Raw genomic sequence first — 14,949 nt, 5'->3', positions numbered from 1 at the left:
ACAGGTCTTCCTGGTCTTTTAAAGAAGGATCTCATCTCTATGTGGATATTGGAAATAATGCTATAATTTTAAATTATTTAAAAATGTTAAGACTAACAAATTTGCAAAATCACTTATCATTTCATCTGATGAAGAAGACTCCTGTTGCTTCTCTAACATTTCCTAGTTGACTGGAACACATTTGCAAGTCCATGTGCTTTTGTAAGATGAGCATGACACCTATTCAGGACATAGACATGGGTAGGGGAATACCTCAAAATTTAACCAGTTATCTTATTTTGACCTATGAGTCAGATCACTCAGACCGAGATCAGCTGTTAAAATCTAGAAAAAAGAAAATGCAGAAACTCTCCCATGGTTTTTGCATAGTTTGTTATTGCCCCAAACATTGAAAGTATTACAGTCTTAAAAACTCCTAAATATTGTGATAAATACTAAACAGTACACATGAGATTTGACAATTTTAAAGACTTAGAGATACAATTTAAAAGTTCTGTAGAACGTCTATAGGAAAATCTACCGTCTGTAACACATCCATTGTAATGTGAGTTATTCAAGAGGAGATACAGTCTGATGTCTAATGCATTATATATAAATAATTTCCTATCACAACTGCAGCAATTGAAATAGTCTCCTATGTTAAAAGTACCTAAGTAAACAAAAAAAAAGAAAAAAAAAGAAGTATTTCTCATCTCCTTGCAAAAGAAACAATCAACATTCAGAAACAAGTTTTCAATTTGTAGTCTTTAACTTCACCTTCAAGCTTTCTTTCAGACTGGAATACTTATTAAAGAACTTGTTCTGCCTTATTTCATATTATTGCACCAGAATTAAAAAAAAATAAACTAAAAACACAAGCAAAGCAAAAACAGCCCAAGCACAAGCCAGTTTTTAAAACAGTATTTCAATGACATTTGCAATTGATTCAATGCCCACTGACACCAAACTTTGAATCAGACTAGCTGTATCAAGATGAATGTCTGCAATTGGGTTTTGTGCAATGTTGCATACACAAAAGTTAAAGACTCTTTGAAACTTTGGATTTTCTGCACTGACACAGGCTATAGCTGCTGCCAGCAATTTTGAAATTAGAGCAGACTATTTAATACTGTTTCATTCATTCACATAAGTTAACATATAGTTCAAGAAAAAGCCAATTTATTTAAAAAGTCATGATGAGTAACTCAATGCACTGGTGTTAAATAATAGCAGTAACTCAGTAACTCAGTGCAATGTTGTTAAAACTGTCACTCGTCTGCTGAACGTGGATTTTATTATATATTGATGAATAGCGCCTAGATAATAATACAATTATACTATGATGGATGTAAATTTTGTTCTAACTTCTAGCTAAAGTGTTCTAAAAGAACAAAAGAGAAAGCATATGTTTAATGTTATGAAATTCCATTAACTTAAAAGAAAGCTAGGCCCTCAAATTAAAAGTTTAGTATATTTTGAAGTGCTTTGACCCCACAGGTAAGAAAAATTATTAAATGTTAAATGTACTTGAAAATGGTTTGATATACTTGAAACTAAATTCTGTGGGACCACTGTGGTAACCTCAAGACAACGAGTCCTAAACTAATAAATGTTAATCAGTTGTTATACAGGAAAAAAAAATGAATTGATCAGATTTCCAAAAATATCATTATGTCTGAGACATTATCTGGAAGAGAAGTATTCTCCAAGTGTGAATCTAATAGAATATGTGATACCTCATATGCCCAACATAGGCTTACAACTTCCATCAGACCAGATTGCTTAGAGCTCCATCCAACTTGGCCTCTTAAAAAAGACTTTCTTGTACAATGCCTTGCTCTTTCAAAAGGGACATTACTCCTTTTCAATACTTTTCCCACAAAATCTGGGTGCCATGAAGTCAAAGGTAAAATCTGCATATTTTTTCTTTTACGTATCTTAATGATTTACTATAGATGCCCCCTTTTGATTTCTGTGCCAAGTCTTGTAAAATGGGCACAAACTTAACTTGAGCAGTGGTATGGGACATACTACAAAAGTATGACAAATATCAGAACTAGAAGTTTTAATATTTCTGTACTGATCAGTTTTGCATTGCATAAAAACATACATGATAAAAAAAACCAAAAAACCGTAGCTGTGAAACATAATTACTTGTAAAGTGAATTCCTTTCACAGAGAAGGAGACAATCCTATAATTATTACCTTTAACATTCTTATTAAGTAACATGTTTGCTACTTTTTGTGTTTTGGGTTTTTATAGGAATGCAAATGAGAGTTAGTCTACCCACATTCATAATCTTATCATTCCATCTTAGCCACATAAAGGACTATAAAGCACTAAATTTGTATTTTCTGTGTTACTTTTTATCTTGTGATGACCTCTCCTGGCTGAGCTGTTCATTAGCCTTGATTCCAGAAGGGTGTTTTCATCCTCCCACGCTCATTAAAAAAAATAAAATTGCAGGAATATGAAGAATTTATTGCCAGGGTATGAAAACATGATCACGAATAGAATTGACAGTAAGATCTGAGCATTAATGTGTGTGATATTGTATCACAATGTATGTTTATTATACCACAGGATGGGCTTTCAACACCCACTTCATCTTGAGATAAAACTAAATGAGATTAAAAGCTTTTCACATGAATCAGTACTACTGAGAGATTCCATTCTAACTACAGATAGATTTACTTTGCAAAGTAAACAAACATTTGAGACACAGCATATTCACTTAAGCAATGTCCAATTCTATTCTGTCTGAAAACTGTCTTTTTCTATGCCAGTACAAACAGACTGTGAGAAAATACTGAATAGCAAGCTCATATATAGGGATTTGTAATTCACTCTATACCATAAGACTTGCATACTTCCTAAAAAATACTGTAAAGAATATATTTGATGTTGTTAATTACTTCATAGCCAAAATATAAAGTAACAATGGGGGAGAAAATGAAATAATGGTTGGAAATAAGTTTTACATCAAAGTTGCATTTTGCACAGTTTTTAATTTTTTCAGAAGTATTCAGAATGCGATAGAGGGGGGGGAAAAGAAATAAAAAAAGGATGATGAAAACTAGGTATATCATCTTGTCAGCAGAGAACAAAATTTTCCAATCTCATTCACAATCAGTTACAGACAAAGTTACAAACAACCCCAGAAAATAGATCACAGTGACAAAATACAGTACAGTGGCCAGTTTGTATAGCAAAGCGTGCAACAGAATAACCAGCAAAGTGATGCACCAAAACAGTGTGACACAGCATTGGAGTTCCCACTGTGGTACCAGCTCCCAAGCACCCGTAAGCCTTTACAAGAATTTTCAGCATGTGCTGCAATGTGAACAATCCTTTTGTAAATTTAAGGCTGATGTGTACTTCTAGCTATATTTATGTTTCCAGTAAGCAAATCTAGCTCCATTTCACTTTAAGAAGTGAGTCAGAAATGAAAAGAAATGCCACTCACTACATAAGGAGTATAATGTATAAGGTCTTGGAAGGTGAATTAATATAAAGAAATTTTTGAATAGCTAATCATCAAGATGGGAATGTATATAACTAAATTGTAATTAAGATTATATATATACCTTCCATTCCTGGAATTTCTGGGTTTAGTGATGTTACTACAACCATTAACTTCTCAACAAACTTCTTTCAAAAGTTAAAGATTTGTTTGTTGGGAAATCAGATAATCCAGGGTAGGTCATTTTTAAGTTATACTACAGCCATTAGTTGCTGAGTGACAAAAGCAAACAAAAAAGCTCCAAAACCCTATTAGAGAAAAGCAGGGACTTTGTTTTCGAATAACAGATTTCTGACAACGTAAATCATTAATCTTCTCCCCAACACATTCCTATTATGCAGAGCCCGAGAGATGACCATGAAGAAATAATGTTCCTAAGAAAAAATATATAGCTGGTCAAAACTAAGAAGTGAACCTCAGGATCAATACTTCTCCTAATTCAAAGATAGGAAAACAAGTGATCCTACAGCCTCTGAGACCTAGATAACAATGCAGACACTGCTGTACATATTTTTTGACACACAAACAAGTATGCAAGTGCAAGTAAATCCTGGAATAACACTTGTCTTTCAATAGGTATTAGATGATAACAGATAGAAACCCACTAAGAAAGCATAGCAGTGCTCCAATTCACTAATCATTGCATTGTTCATTCCAGCCCCCAAGGAAACAATTAAACAAATAGAGTGATCTACATAGATCTCTATGCAGTATATACATTACATTCTATGGCAATTCCCTGCTTGGTCAGTAGAATCAACCCCTATTCACATGTATGCAATTCCAGCACATCTATCCATAACATTTCAGGACGCTTCCTCCCTCTATAAACAGTCGATCAAGCCAACAGTATGATGATGATAATACAAAAATGCACTGTTTCATTTCAGTATGTATTTCAAAAATACTTGGCAATTGGCAAATGTTTTGCATAGTCTGAAGAGAAACAACTAAATACTTAATACTGACATCTACTTGCAAAATGTTTGGTTCAAGACTACAACTCAGTGCAATGTTAAACATTTTATCTAATATCCACTGAAATCAATGAATATGCTGTCATTTTTTTACTGAAAGCAGAATCGGATTTTGTACAGGTGCTCTACACTCCTGTAGTCTGAAGTTCAGCTTTTCAGTAGATGTTTGATCATTTCTCTACTATTTCTATGTCGCTAGCAGGGCAATTGATGGTCTCCTCTAAAATACCTTTGCTCATTCTATTGTGGGCAGCAAAACTTTGCTCTAAAGAAAAGCTGTCCTGGCTCAGCTCCCTCTCATCAACTCACAATCATTCTTTTCTCTTCAAATGAGACAGAATTTTCTCTTGCTGCTCCTCGATAAAACACTAGTTATGGAAACTGTTCACATCTCCTCTTTTCCCTCACAAAACTGGGGAAGTGAAGTACTTCCAAATGCAAATTGCATACCTTCTGAGGAAGGTGGGAAAAAACAAAACAAACCAAACCGACCAGTCAAACAAAAACTATCCGCAAACTTTGAACAGTTTCTGATTCCTTTCCCCCTCTGACTCCATTGCAGAACCAAGATTATATCAAAGAGCAGGTCTCTTTCAACTTTCCAAACCAGCTACCACTGAAATCACCAAGGAAGATCTGATGGGGAGCACTGCAAACAGTATGAGACCTCAGAGCACACATACACATACAAAGAAAAATCAAACACAAACACAATATTAATCAGCAAAGCAAAAATAATCAACCTCACAGAGTTGTGGGAATTTCCCTCTGGCTTAATTCAGAGCTGAAATTGTTTCTTAGAAAAGGGTACTTACGAGATGCAGGCAGAGCAGTCCTGGCTCTGCAGCTAATGCTGATGAAAATCCAGAGGAAGAGAGCTGCCCTGCAGCCAGCTCGGGTAACCACAACCATCCTTCACTTCCTGGCTCCCTGTACTCCAAATGTCAGCCGCAGAAGACCTGCTTTTCTCCACTTTGGCCCCTTCGCTCTCTCTCCTTCTTTTCCTCGGAGGAGGTGTCGAGAAGGTAAAGGGGGCAGGGCTTTACCTTGGGGTAGAAGCCAAACCCCCTCTTCGTCTGCTATCTTTGGGTTTGCAGCAGCAGGATAAGTCCCGGTACTTTTCTTTCCCTTATTTCTCTGTGTTTGTGCGTGTTTGTTTCTATGCCTCCTTCTCAGAGGAAGGGGGAAAGAAAAAAAGAAAAAAAGAAAAAAAAAGAAAAAAGCCACGAAGTATCAAATAACAAGGATTGTAGAGTAGAAAAATTAATAATAATAATTAAAAAATGAAGATCAATCCCCCAAAAGACGTGGGAGGAGGGAGGGAAAAGGGAGATGGAGATGGAGGGAAGGAAGAAAGGCGAATAAAGCAGTTGGTGCTGCTAATGCTGCTGTTGGTGCTACCACTGCAGCTGAGCCCTTCTTCCTGTACAGAGGAGCGCTGCTGAGAGAAGCTTGCAATAACCTCCCAGCTCCCATATATATACACAGTGTACGCGCACACACAGCCGGGCAGCCAAACACACACTCACACAGAAGCAGGGAGAGGGGAGGGAGGGAGGGAGGGGGAGACACTCCCGCAGCACAGAAGCAGGCTCAGAGCCTCTCTCCTCATGTATTTATCATCTTCCAGCAGGAGGAAACGCTGCCACTAGCAGCAAAAACCTTCCACCTAAAAAAAAAAAAAAAAAAAAAAAAAAAAGACAGAAGATGGGAAAATCCTCTCTCCTGCGCTCCCCTCCCCTTCCCTTCGCTTCCTCCAGCTCCTCCTTCTTCCTCTGCGCCCCTCGGGCCTCCAGGACCCCAATCGTCTTCTCTTGCTTGGCTCAGTGGCTCAGATGCAGAGCCGGGGGACGGCGGCGGGGATCGGGGCCAAGGCTGGGGCGGAGCGGGGCGGGAGCCAGTGCAGGGATCGGGGCCAGGCTGGGTATGGGAGAAGGTGGAGCGGGGCCGGGGCCGGGGCGAGGAGGGATGGGGATGGGGATGGGGATGGGGATGGGGATGGGGATGGGGATGGGGATGGGGATCGGGATCGGGATCGGGATCGGGGCCGGCTGCGGAGCGGTGGGGCGGTGTCGCGGTGCCGCTGGAGCGGAGGCGCGGCGTTCCTGCTCGCCCCGCGGTCGGCTCCTGCCGCCCTCTCCGCCGCTCCCCCGCACACCGCGGCTCCCCGAGCTCCGGCCTGCGGGGATCCGAGACAGGTGGCCAGCAGGCAAGTCCTCCGAGCGGTCCTAGATCTCTTGGGGAGCGATCATCCTGCCTGCAGAGAGCTGAGGCTGCAGGAGCCGCTAATGCAGATGTTGCCATTCGGTAATTAATTCTCAGCCCGAGAGCGAGCCAGGAAGCAAGCTGCATTCAAGTTTCACTATGGTTTTCACCTACAAAATATGACGGAGACAACCTGGCCATATCCCAGTCTTATGTTTTAGGGATGGCAAGAGTCTGACTCTTTTTCATCCCTCTTCATCCTTCCTGCCATTGCCCTTAAACAGCTGAACCAAGAGTTATTGCTCACCAGATACAGTAGAATAATGAGGATAGGGAGTTATTCATGGATTATTTATTCTACAATCAATGAGGCAAAGAAAAATGAAAACAATTATTTCTCAGGTGTTACATAGAGAAAGCTGAGAAATGGAGAGGTATAATTTCTTTAGAGGAACCCCAAAGCAAGGATAAATTATTTTCAGTGACTAATACACATGCTGTTAACAAGTACCTGCTGTTATTTAGTGACTGTGATGAAGTGGTTAAGACCATGTGTAAGATGAGATTTTCAGAAAGGCCTTGGGATATTAGGATCCTCAATCCTATTGCCTTTCAGAGGGAGTACAGTGCCTATCTTTTAGGTCACTTTGAAAGCTCATCCATACGTAATACGTGATATCCCAGGAGAGCTGTGGCCTAGAGGTTTGAGCACAGCCCAGGACAAAGCTTAAATGCCAATCCTGGTAAAAGTGTTTCTGTAATCTTTTCCCAGTCCTGGGAAAAATGTTTCTGTCCAACTGCCATAATTTTTCCTCCTTGAGGCTTTCCCTGCCTTGCCTTATCCATAAAGAGTATTAATATATCAATATTTCAAATGCTTTTATAGAAGTAATGCCAATATGTATACAGCAAATGTGAAATGAAAGAGTGCACTATGAATAAGTTTTATTATACTTATTTCTGTTTTTTTGAAATAATAAATATTTCCCTAAAGACTCTGTTACCTTTCCCCTGCATTATCTAGATTTCTTTGCAATACTCTCCCCTTTCCTTATAACCTACAGATACATTTTGATGACCAGTAATCATTAAGATAGGTGAGTTTTTTGGGAATTAACTAAGAACCAAATATTCATTAGTGTTCAAAGTGTATCACTTGTTCAAAATTGTCTCTTTCTATAACTTCCTTCTTGTTTTCTTCTTCTGTTCCCCTCCCACTGTATATTTTTCAAGTTCGTCAACCTACATTTTCTTTTCTTTAGCTACCACTGAAATGGTAAAGCTGATATAGTATCACAAACTGAATGTGAATATTCACAGAAAAAAGAAAAACTTCTGACTATGACATGCAAAAATTTCTACCACTTTCATTCCGAGTTCTTGAAACCCTTTCTATATTCATTGGCTTTTATAATTCACTTGAATAACTAATAAACTGCTTCTCTGAGTAAGTACTTAAAGGCTCAGCAGACCATTTTTCAAACAAATTTTCTGTTTCTTAAGGTTCTTCCAACATGCACAACAAAAAACATACTTGCTTATCACCCATTCATACTTTTATACCTGCATATAATCTACCTCAGTAAATCCTCACTGGACAAGAACCTTGACTTGATTTTAGTTGTTCAAACTTCACACTTGTTTAATATATGATGATTGGGGTTTTCAAAAATGTACTCAAATTGATCATTAGTAGGTAGACATTTAAAAAAACAGCTACAGAGGATAAGACAAGTAATTCAAAACAGGAAGATTCAGCAGGCTAGTTGGTGAATATTTCAATAATGGTGACAGTAGAAAATTTCCTTGTGGTTTGAGACGGAAGAAACAGCACAGATTATTGCATTTTTCCCCACCTCCAAATAGGATCGGTCCTTAAAACTGCATAAAATATTTAAACTATATAGCAACAGAAATGAGTTGTGCAAGGGTAATGCAATTATTTTTAATATAACCACAAGTGAGGCCTGCAAAATCATTAACTTTGACTGATTCTGTCACACAAAAATCATTACAAAGATCTTCAGGCATTCTTTAGTCCAATAAAACAAGCTAACCATATATACTCTTCTTTTTTTTTTTTTTTTTTTCTTTTTCCTAGAGCATGTTGTGAAGTATTACTTTACATGATTCAACAAATCCAAGTTGAATATATTAACCTTTACAATGAAAACATGGTCAGATTGTGTTAGGTCACAATATGAAGTTATTAGATACTTCTACTCTTTCTCCCAGCCTTTCTGTTCCAGAGTGTAAATGTGAGGACGTTTCTAAGCAAGCAGTGAGACACACCTGCAGTCTCAGCAGAGCACCTACAAGCTTTAGCACCCCTATCCTGCAAATGTCAAGTGTTTGCATCTTGGGTCAACAGGGACCTGTTCCCCACTCTATAGGTTAGGAAAGGTTCTGTCATAGCAGACTGGGACAAGCACACCAGCCAAGAGGTGCAGAAGGAATATCTTCCATCAAAGCTACTCCCATAAGAGTTCCTTATTTTTATTTCTCAAGTCATAAAATAATATAATTGTTTAGGTTGGAAAAGACATTTAAGGTTGTCAAGTCCAACCACTAGCCCAGCACTGCCATGGCCACCACTAAATCATGTCCCAAAATGCCACATCTACACATCTTTTAAATATTTCCAGGGTGGTGACTCAACTACTTCCCTGGGCAGTCTGTCGTTATGCTTGGCAACCTTTTCCATGAAGAAATTTTTCTCAGTATCTAATCTAAACATGTCACAATTTGAGGCCATTTCCTCTTGTTCTGTTGCTTTTACATTTGGGAGAAGAGTTGTAGAGAGTGGTAAGGTCTCTCCTGAGCCTCCTCTTGTCTGGGCTGAACACTTCCCTTGGTTGCTCCTCTTTAGACCCTTCCCCAGCCCTTCTTAGAAATGCTCCAGCACCTCAGTATCTTTTTTGTAGTGACGGGCCCAAAACCAGCCAAAGAATTTGAGGTACAGCCTCACCAGTGCCAATGACCACTTCAACACTCCCAAAGCTTGAAAAAGTAGAGAGATAGCTCGGTCAACTGGTGAAACCTCCCTGGCAATTAGAAAGACACTGCAGTGTTAAAAGACTCCAGTTATTACAGCTGTACACAAATTTTATTGAGCTTAATGGAAATTGTACACACATATTGATGAATGAATAGATCATTCTGAATTTACTATACCTGTCAAGCAATGTCTGCTAAATGGAATTCATCCTGGATAGAACTATATTTACAGTATGTGAATGTCAAGAGGGAAAACACAATGTCAGAAAGCTAGAAAGGATAATTAAGAATTTCAAACACTGGTGAGACCAAATGGCTTCCAATAACATTGGTTCCACAGAAGAAAAGGAGCCAACTTGAAAAAGGACACATAACTTTTGAATTAATACTGAAAAGTAAACATGAAGGGTTTTTATGCCTAACAAACTACCATTTTAAAATATTGTTTCCCTTTTATATTTTTGGTTTCCCCAACCCTCTTGAATGATAGAGTTCTAAAAATCATCTATAGCAGAATTTCCATCCAAGTCTCTTCAATATTAAATATGAGGACTTAACACAGGATAGACAAATGCAATGTATTTTAAATTATGACCAAACAAGGCTTTATGATCACATGCACAGAATGAAATGCCAGATAATGGACAACTCTATTACTGAAGGAAGTCTTGGGTTTAGTAAGAACAACATCAGGTTTTCTACTGGTATTCTTGATACTCATGGGTATTTCTCTGAGGAAGAAGGGATCACATGAATATTGTGATCCATCCACCTATGAGAAGATGTAAAGATCTGAAGAAAATACTTTTCCAGAAATGCTGGGAAAGTCTTTCCTAATCTTAATGCATCTGAAAAGGAAGATGAAGGTGTATTGGCAGAAAAGAGACAGTATCTTCTTCTTGCTCCATGCAGCTAAAAATATAGCATTATAGTTTGAAGTGAATGCATTTTTGGCTTGACCATCAGTTAATTATGGTAATTTTATTAAAGCAACAAGAAGATAAAAATATGGAAAAATGTATTTATACAGATATCAAAATAAATGGAAGATGTTCAGAAGTTTTCATCTTCATGTCCCTATATATTTTGTAGTCTAAACACGTGCTTAAGACAGCATCTACCTTTAGATATTTAGAAATATCTTTTGTGATATCTTGATCTCTATTAATCTGCACTGCATAATGAAACAATTTTACAAAAAATTTTGAGGAGCAGTTGAGGTCACTTGGTTTGTTCAGCTTGGAGAAAAGGAGACTGAGAAGAGACCTCATTGTGGTCTTCAACACCATCAGAAGGGGAAGCAGAAGGCCAGGTACAGATCACTTCACCCTTGTGACCAGTGACAGGACCCAAGAGAATGCCATGAAACTGAGTCAGGGGTGTTTAGTTTGGATATCAGGAAAAAGTTTTTCACCCAGTGTCTTGTTGGGCACTGGAATAGGCTCCCCAGGAAGTGGTGACAGCACCAAGCCTGACAGAGTTCAAGAAGTGTTTGAACAATGCTCTCAAGCATATGGTGTGACTCTTGAGGTGTCCTGTGCAGGGCCAAGAGTTGGACTCGATGATCCTTGTAAGTCCCTTCCAACTCAGCAGATTCTGTGATTCTATTGCATTTAAAATCATTAACATAACAGTATTATAGTTGATTCCTTTCCTTACCATATCTGGCCTCAGTTTTTCTTCTTAATTCAGTTTAGACCATTTCATAGGCAATCCATGGATGCATAGCAGAAGCTCTATATTGAAAAAATGCACAGAAAGTGAATTATAGTAATATTATCAAAAGTTATTGCAATTATATTAAAAATACTTCAGTCACCTTTAAAGGAGAAATCAAAATTAATCTGGAACATTTTCATCTGCTATTTGTGGGGCAGAAAAAAAGGCATCCTTTCAGTAATGCACAGTCTGCAAGGTAAATGCCAGAGAAGAGACTGTCAGCTTTTCTTAGACTATCATTTATGTCTGGATGAGGAGACTTCATGTGACTTGAAGGTTTTTTCAAGACAAGTACATAGCAACACTTTGGAGAATACGGTAAATACTTCCACAGTGAAGTAATATTTGTGAAAAATTATTGTATTTTTAGCCATATTTTAATGCAAATTAGCAGCTGAAAACATGGGAAAGAGCCAGCATAATTTAACACCATTTCTTTCCTTAAACTGACAGTGATCTACAGCCCTCATCTTGGGAAAGGTTTTGAAATAATTCACAACTAGTAGCTTTAAACCACTGCTTTACTTTAAATAATTTGTGTAACTGAGAATATAGCCTCATTATCTACTCAATACATATTTAACAGATTGGAAGAGGTTAGCAGAGTAATGCACTAAAGTTACTGAAGCATTTAAGCATTCTGAGTAAATATATATTTGCCTCCCTCTTATATTGTCCACATCATTCAGTCTCAATTACTGCACTAATAAACCAGTTATCTTCATCTCCTATTACAGATAACATATGGATACTTGACCATAAAAGTACTTTAAAATACTGCCATGTACTCTGCCTTGTATTAGGAGTATCCAGAGTCCTCTTGAACCATATTATAAATTCTTTCTTACAATTGATTGTGGTAAGGTACTTGATGCTTCAGTTAAACATGAAGCTCCAGTAATTCTTTGTTATGACTCCAGAACTGCCTTTTATTAAGTGTCTACAGTGCATCTAGTACAGAGCAGGGTGTCAGTCATGACTGAATCTCCTGCATAATACCCAAATATAATTATACCTAAAGATAAATGCATATTGTCTGCACACCTGCCTGTCAGATAATTTCCTATGCATCCCCTCTGTTCCTGTAGGTCTTTCTTTCTTTCTTTCTTTCTTTCTTTCTTTCTTTCTTTCTTTCTTTCTTTCTTTCTTTTCTTTTCTTTTCTTTTCTTTTCTTTTCTTTTCTTTTCTTTCTTTTCTTTCTTTTCTTTCTTTCTTTCATTTTCTTTCTTTCTTTCTTTCTTTCTTTCTTTCTTTCTTTCTTTCTCTTTCTTTCTTTCTTTCTTTCTTTCTTTCTTTCTTTCTTTCTTTCTTTTTTCTTTCTTTTTTTCTTTCTTTCTTTCTTTCTTTCTTTCTTTCTTTCTTTCTTTCTTTCTTTCTTTCTTTCTTTCTTTTTTCTAAAAAAGTCTGAAATTAAGAGCATCAATTGTATGAAGATTGGCAACCTGAGCACTTTTTCAAAAACTGAAATTATTAGATAAGCTTTGTGCTAGCTTTAGGAAGCCGCTCACTGGGGCTATGCAAGCATAGTAACTCCTTGGGCCTCAGTGGAGTTTCTGAGCTGCGCAAGATTTGCAGCCAAGCCTAGCCAGATCAGATCAGCCTGCAGCTCACAGTGGAGCTGCTCTATCTCATGTCTTGAAGATTGTTCCCCTTGACCAGTTGGAGGTTTTCATTACAGCCACCAACACTCCTACTTTAAATGGAAAAATAGACAGTGTAGGTTTTTGGTGAAGGAGATTGTCTGTTAGCTTGTGTAGTGTTCTGAAAACAGAAAAGCAGAGGAAGCCTTATCAGGAGGCACACAATATGAAGAGCTCTCTGATGTATGAAGCCACATCTGCTACCACCCTTAATGGCATGCAGCTTCTCAGCATATTTGATAGTGCAGAGGCCTCTCATAATGACCCACTTCAGCTTAATTTATAAGCAGACATGTTCTGGATTTAACATCTCTAGATTTTAATCTGCACATTGAAAAACAACCTGAGTTCATTGCCTGCAGTTAGGAAACATCTAATCAAAGACATGATTGTAAAGTCTTTTCTACAATCAATAGTTAATGCAATAAACTCTCACATGCCTTGCTACACAGGGGTAGCGGAGGTGCAGTCAGACTGTCAGCATACATGGCAAACTAAAAGACACCATAATAACCCTGTGTGTGATGGCAGTTGCAACAATCACCACAATGCACTCCAAATGTGCCATCCACTCTGGTATCACATGAAATGCTTTTTGAGCATGTTTCCTCTAGTTTGGAGATGAGAAGTCTCCCTAACCAAGGCAAGAGGGTTCTGAAAATATCACCCCAAAAACTGATCTGATGTTAGAGACTACAGAATCATGAAGAAGCCTGTGGGTAAGCTGCCTTTTTTACGTATCAGGGGATTTAGTAGCACCCACCACAGAGTTCTATTATCTCCTGGAGCCCAGAATATATATCACTATGTATATATGCATGTGTCCCACTCACTCACAAAAATAAAACCTTAATGTTATGTGTTTAATAAGTCATGTACATTTAAAGCAAACTGCAAATATCTATTTTAGAAGAGCAAGCTGATTATTAAAATATGCTCTGGATTGTCTTAATTCATAAGAAAACAAGATTGGAAAATACCATCCAAGTGGTATGACCACCCAAGTCATATTGGTTGCCCAGATTTATCTCCAAGGAAAATTCCCTTTTCCTCTCAAGCATAAATCCTTTTTGCAATATTAATGAAATATAGGGTGATTTGGAGATACTTTCTGTGAGGTATAGCTAATGAAAATCATTTAGCTTTTGGAAAGTATTAAACATGAAAAAATACATATATTTTCTAAAATATACATGCATACAAGAAGTGTGTTATACTTATTGATCTCATTGTCTAATTAAAAATTAGGCAAATGTCACATAAGGTAGACCAAAGTACTACAATGGTGCACAAATTTTTAGCTCTAAATGCATGGGTATTAAAAGGTGCTTTGACTACTGTAAGTTACTCACTACATTGTGGCATGTAATAAATGAACAATAATTTATTCTCCACAGCATCTAAGGATTTCAAAGCATCATATAAATATTGAATTAAGCTTCCCAACAAGACAAGTAAATAGTATATTTGCATAAAGAACAAGAACAGAAATCTATGCAGTGTCCAAAATCACCCGTATTCCAACTGTTGCAAAAAAGATTCACTGGCTCTGAGACCAAACACAAGCTTTTATAGCCAGACAGACAAATCTGCAAGAGCTATGCTTCTTGTCCTACAGGGCAAGTTGCCCTATCAAGGCAAGTGAACTGAAAGTGCTCCATTAGTACTTTGATGGAGATGGCAGAAAGTACAAGCGAGTATGAAAGATTTAATCATGAGAAACACACTCTAAGAGGGAAAGGCAGAAGAACCTAAGTGAAAAGTACTTTAAAAGGAATCAAAGGAACTTGATGACTACAGCTAACCAGCTAATGCCTTTTGCTACCCATAAAAAAGCATGATAGAGTTATAGGTAAACTAGATGAAACTGGTAGTGTAAATGTTCATAATTTAAAAAGTACACACATT

General features: G+C 37.6%; 1 protein-coding gene across 1 annotated transcript in view; it reads right to left on the bottom strand.

Annotated features, from left to right (window-relative positions):
* Positions 1-6,323, bottom strand: part of CNTNAP2 (contactin associated protein 2) — a 1,020,441-nt gene extending 1,014,118 nt beyond the window's left edge. Inside the window, exon 1 of the mRNA XM_068202989.1 lies at positions 5,296-6,323. Coding sequence (XP_068059090.1) covers positions 5,296-5,392 — 97 coding nt within the window. The 5' untranslated portion in view covers positions 5,393-6,323. The remainder of the gene's footprint in view (positions 1-5,295) is intronic.
* Between the last annotated feature and the right edge of the window lie 8,626 nt (positions 6,324-14,949).

The sequence above is a fragment of the Anomalospiza imberbis genome, chromosome 1 (genome assembly GCF_031753505.1).
Source record: "Anomalospiza imberbis isolate Cuckoo-Finch-1a 21T00152 chromosome 1, ASM3175350v1, whole genome shotgun sequence".
Lineage (NCBI taxonomy): Eukaryota > Metazoa > Chordata > Aves > Passeriformes > Viduidae > Anomalospiza > Anomalospiza imberbis.
This window is presented reverse-complemented; position numbering and strand designations above follow the sequence as displayed.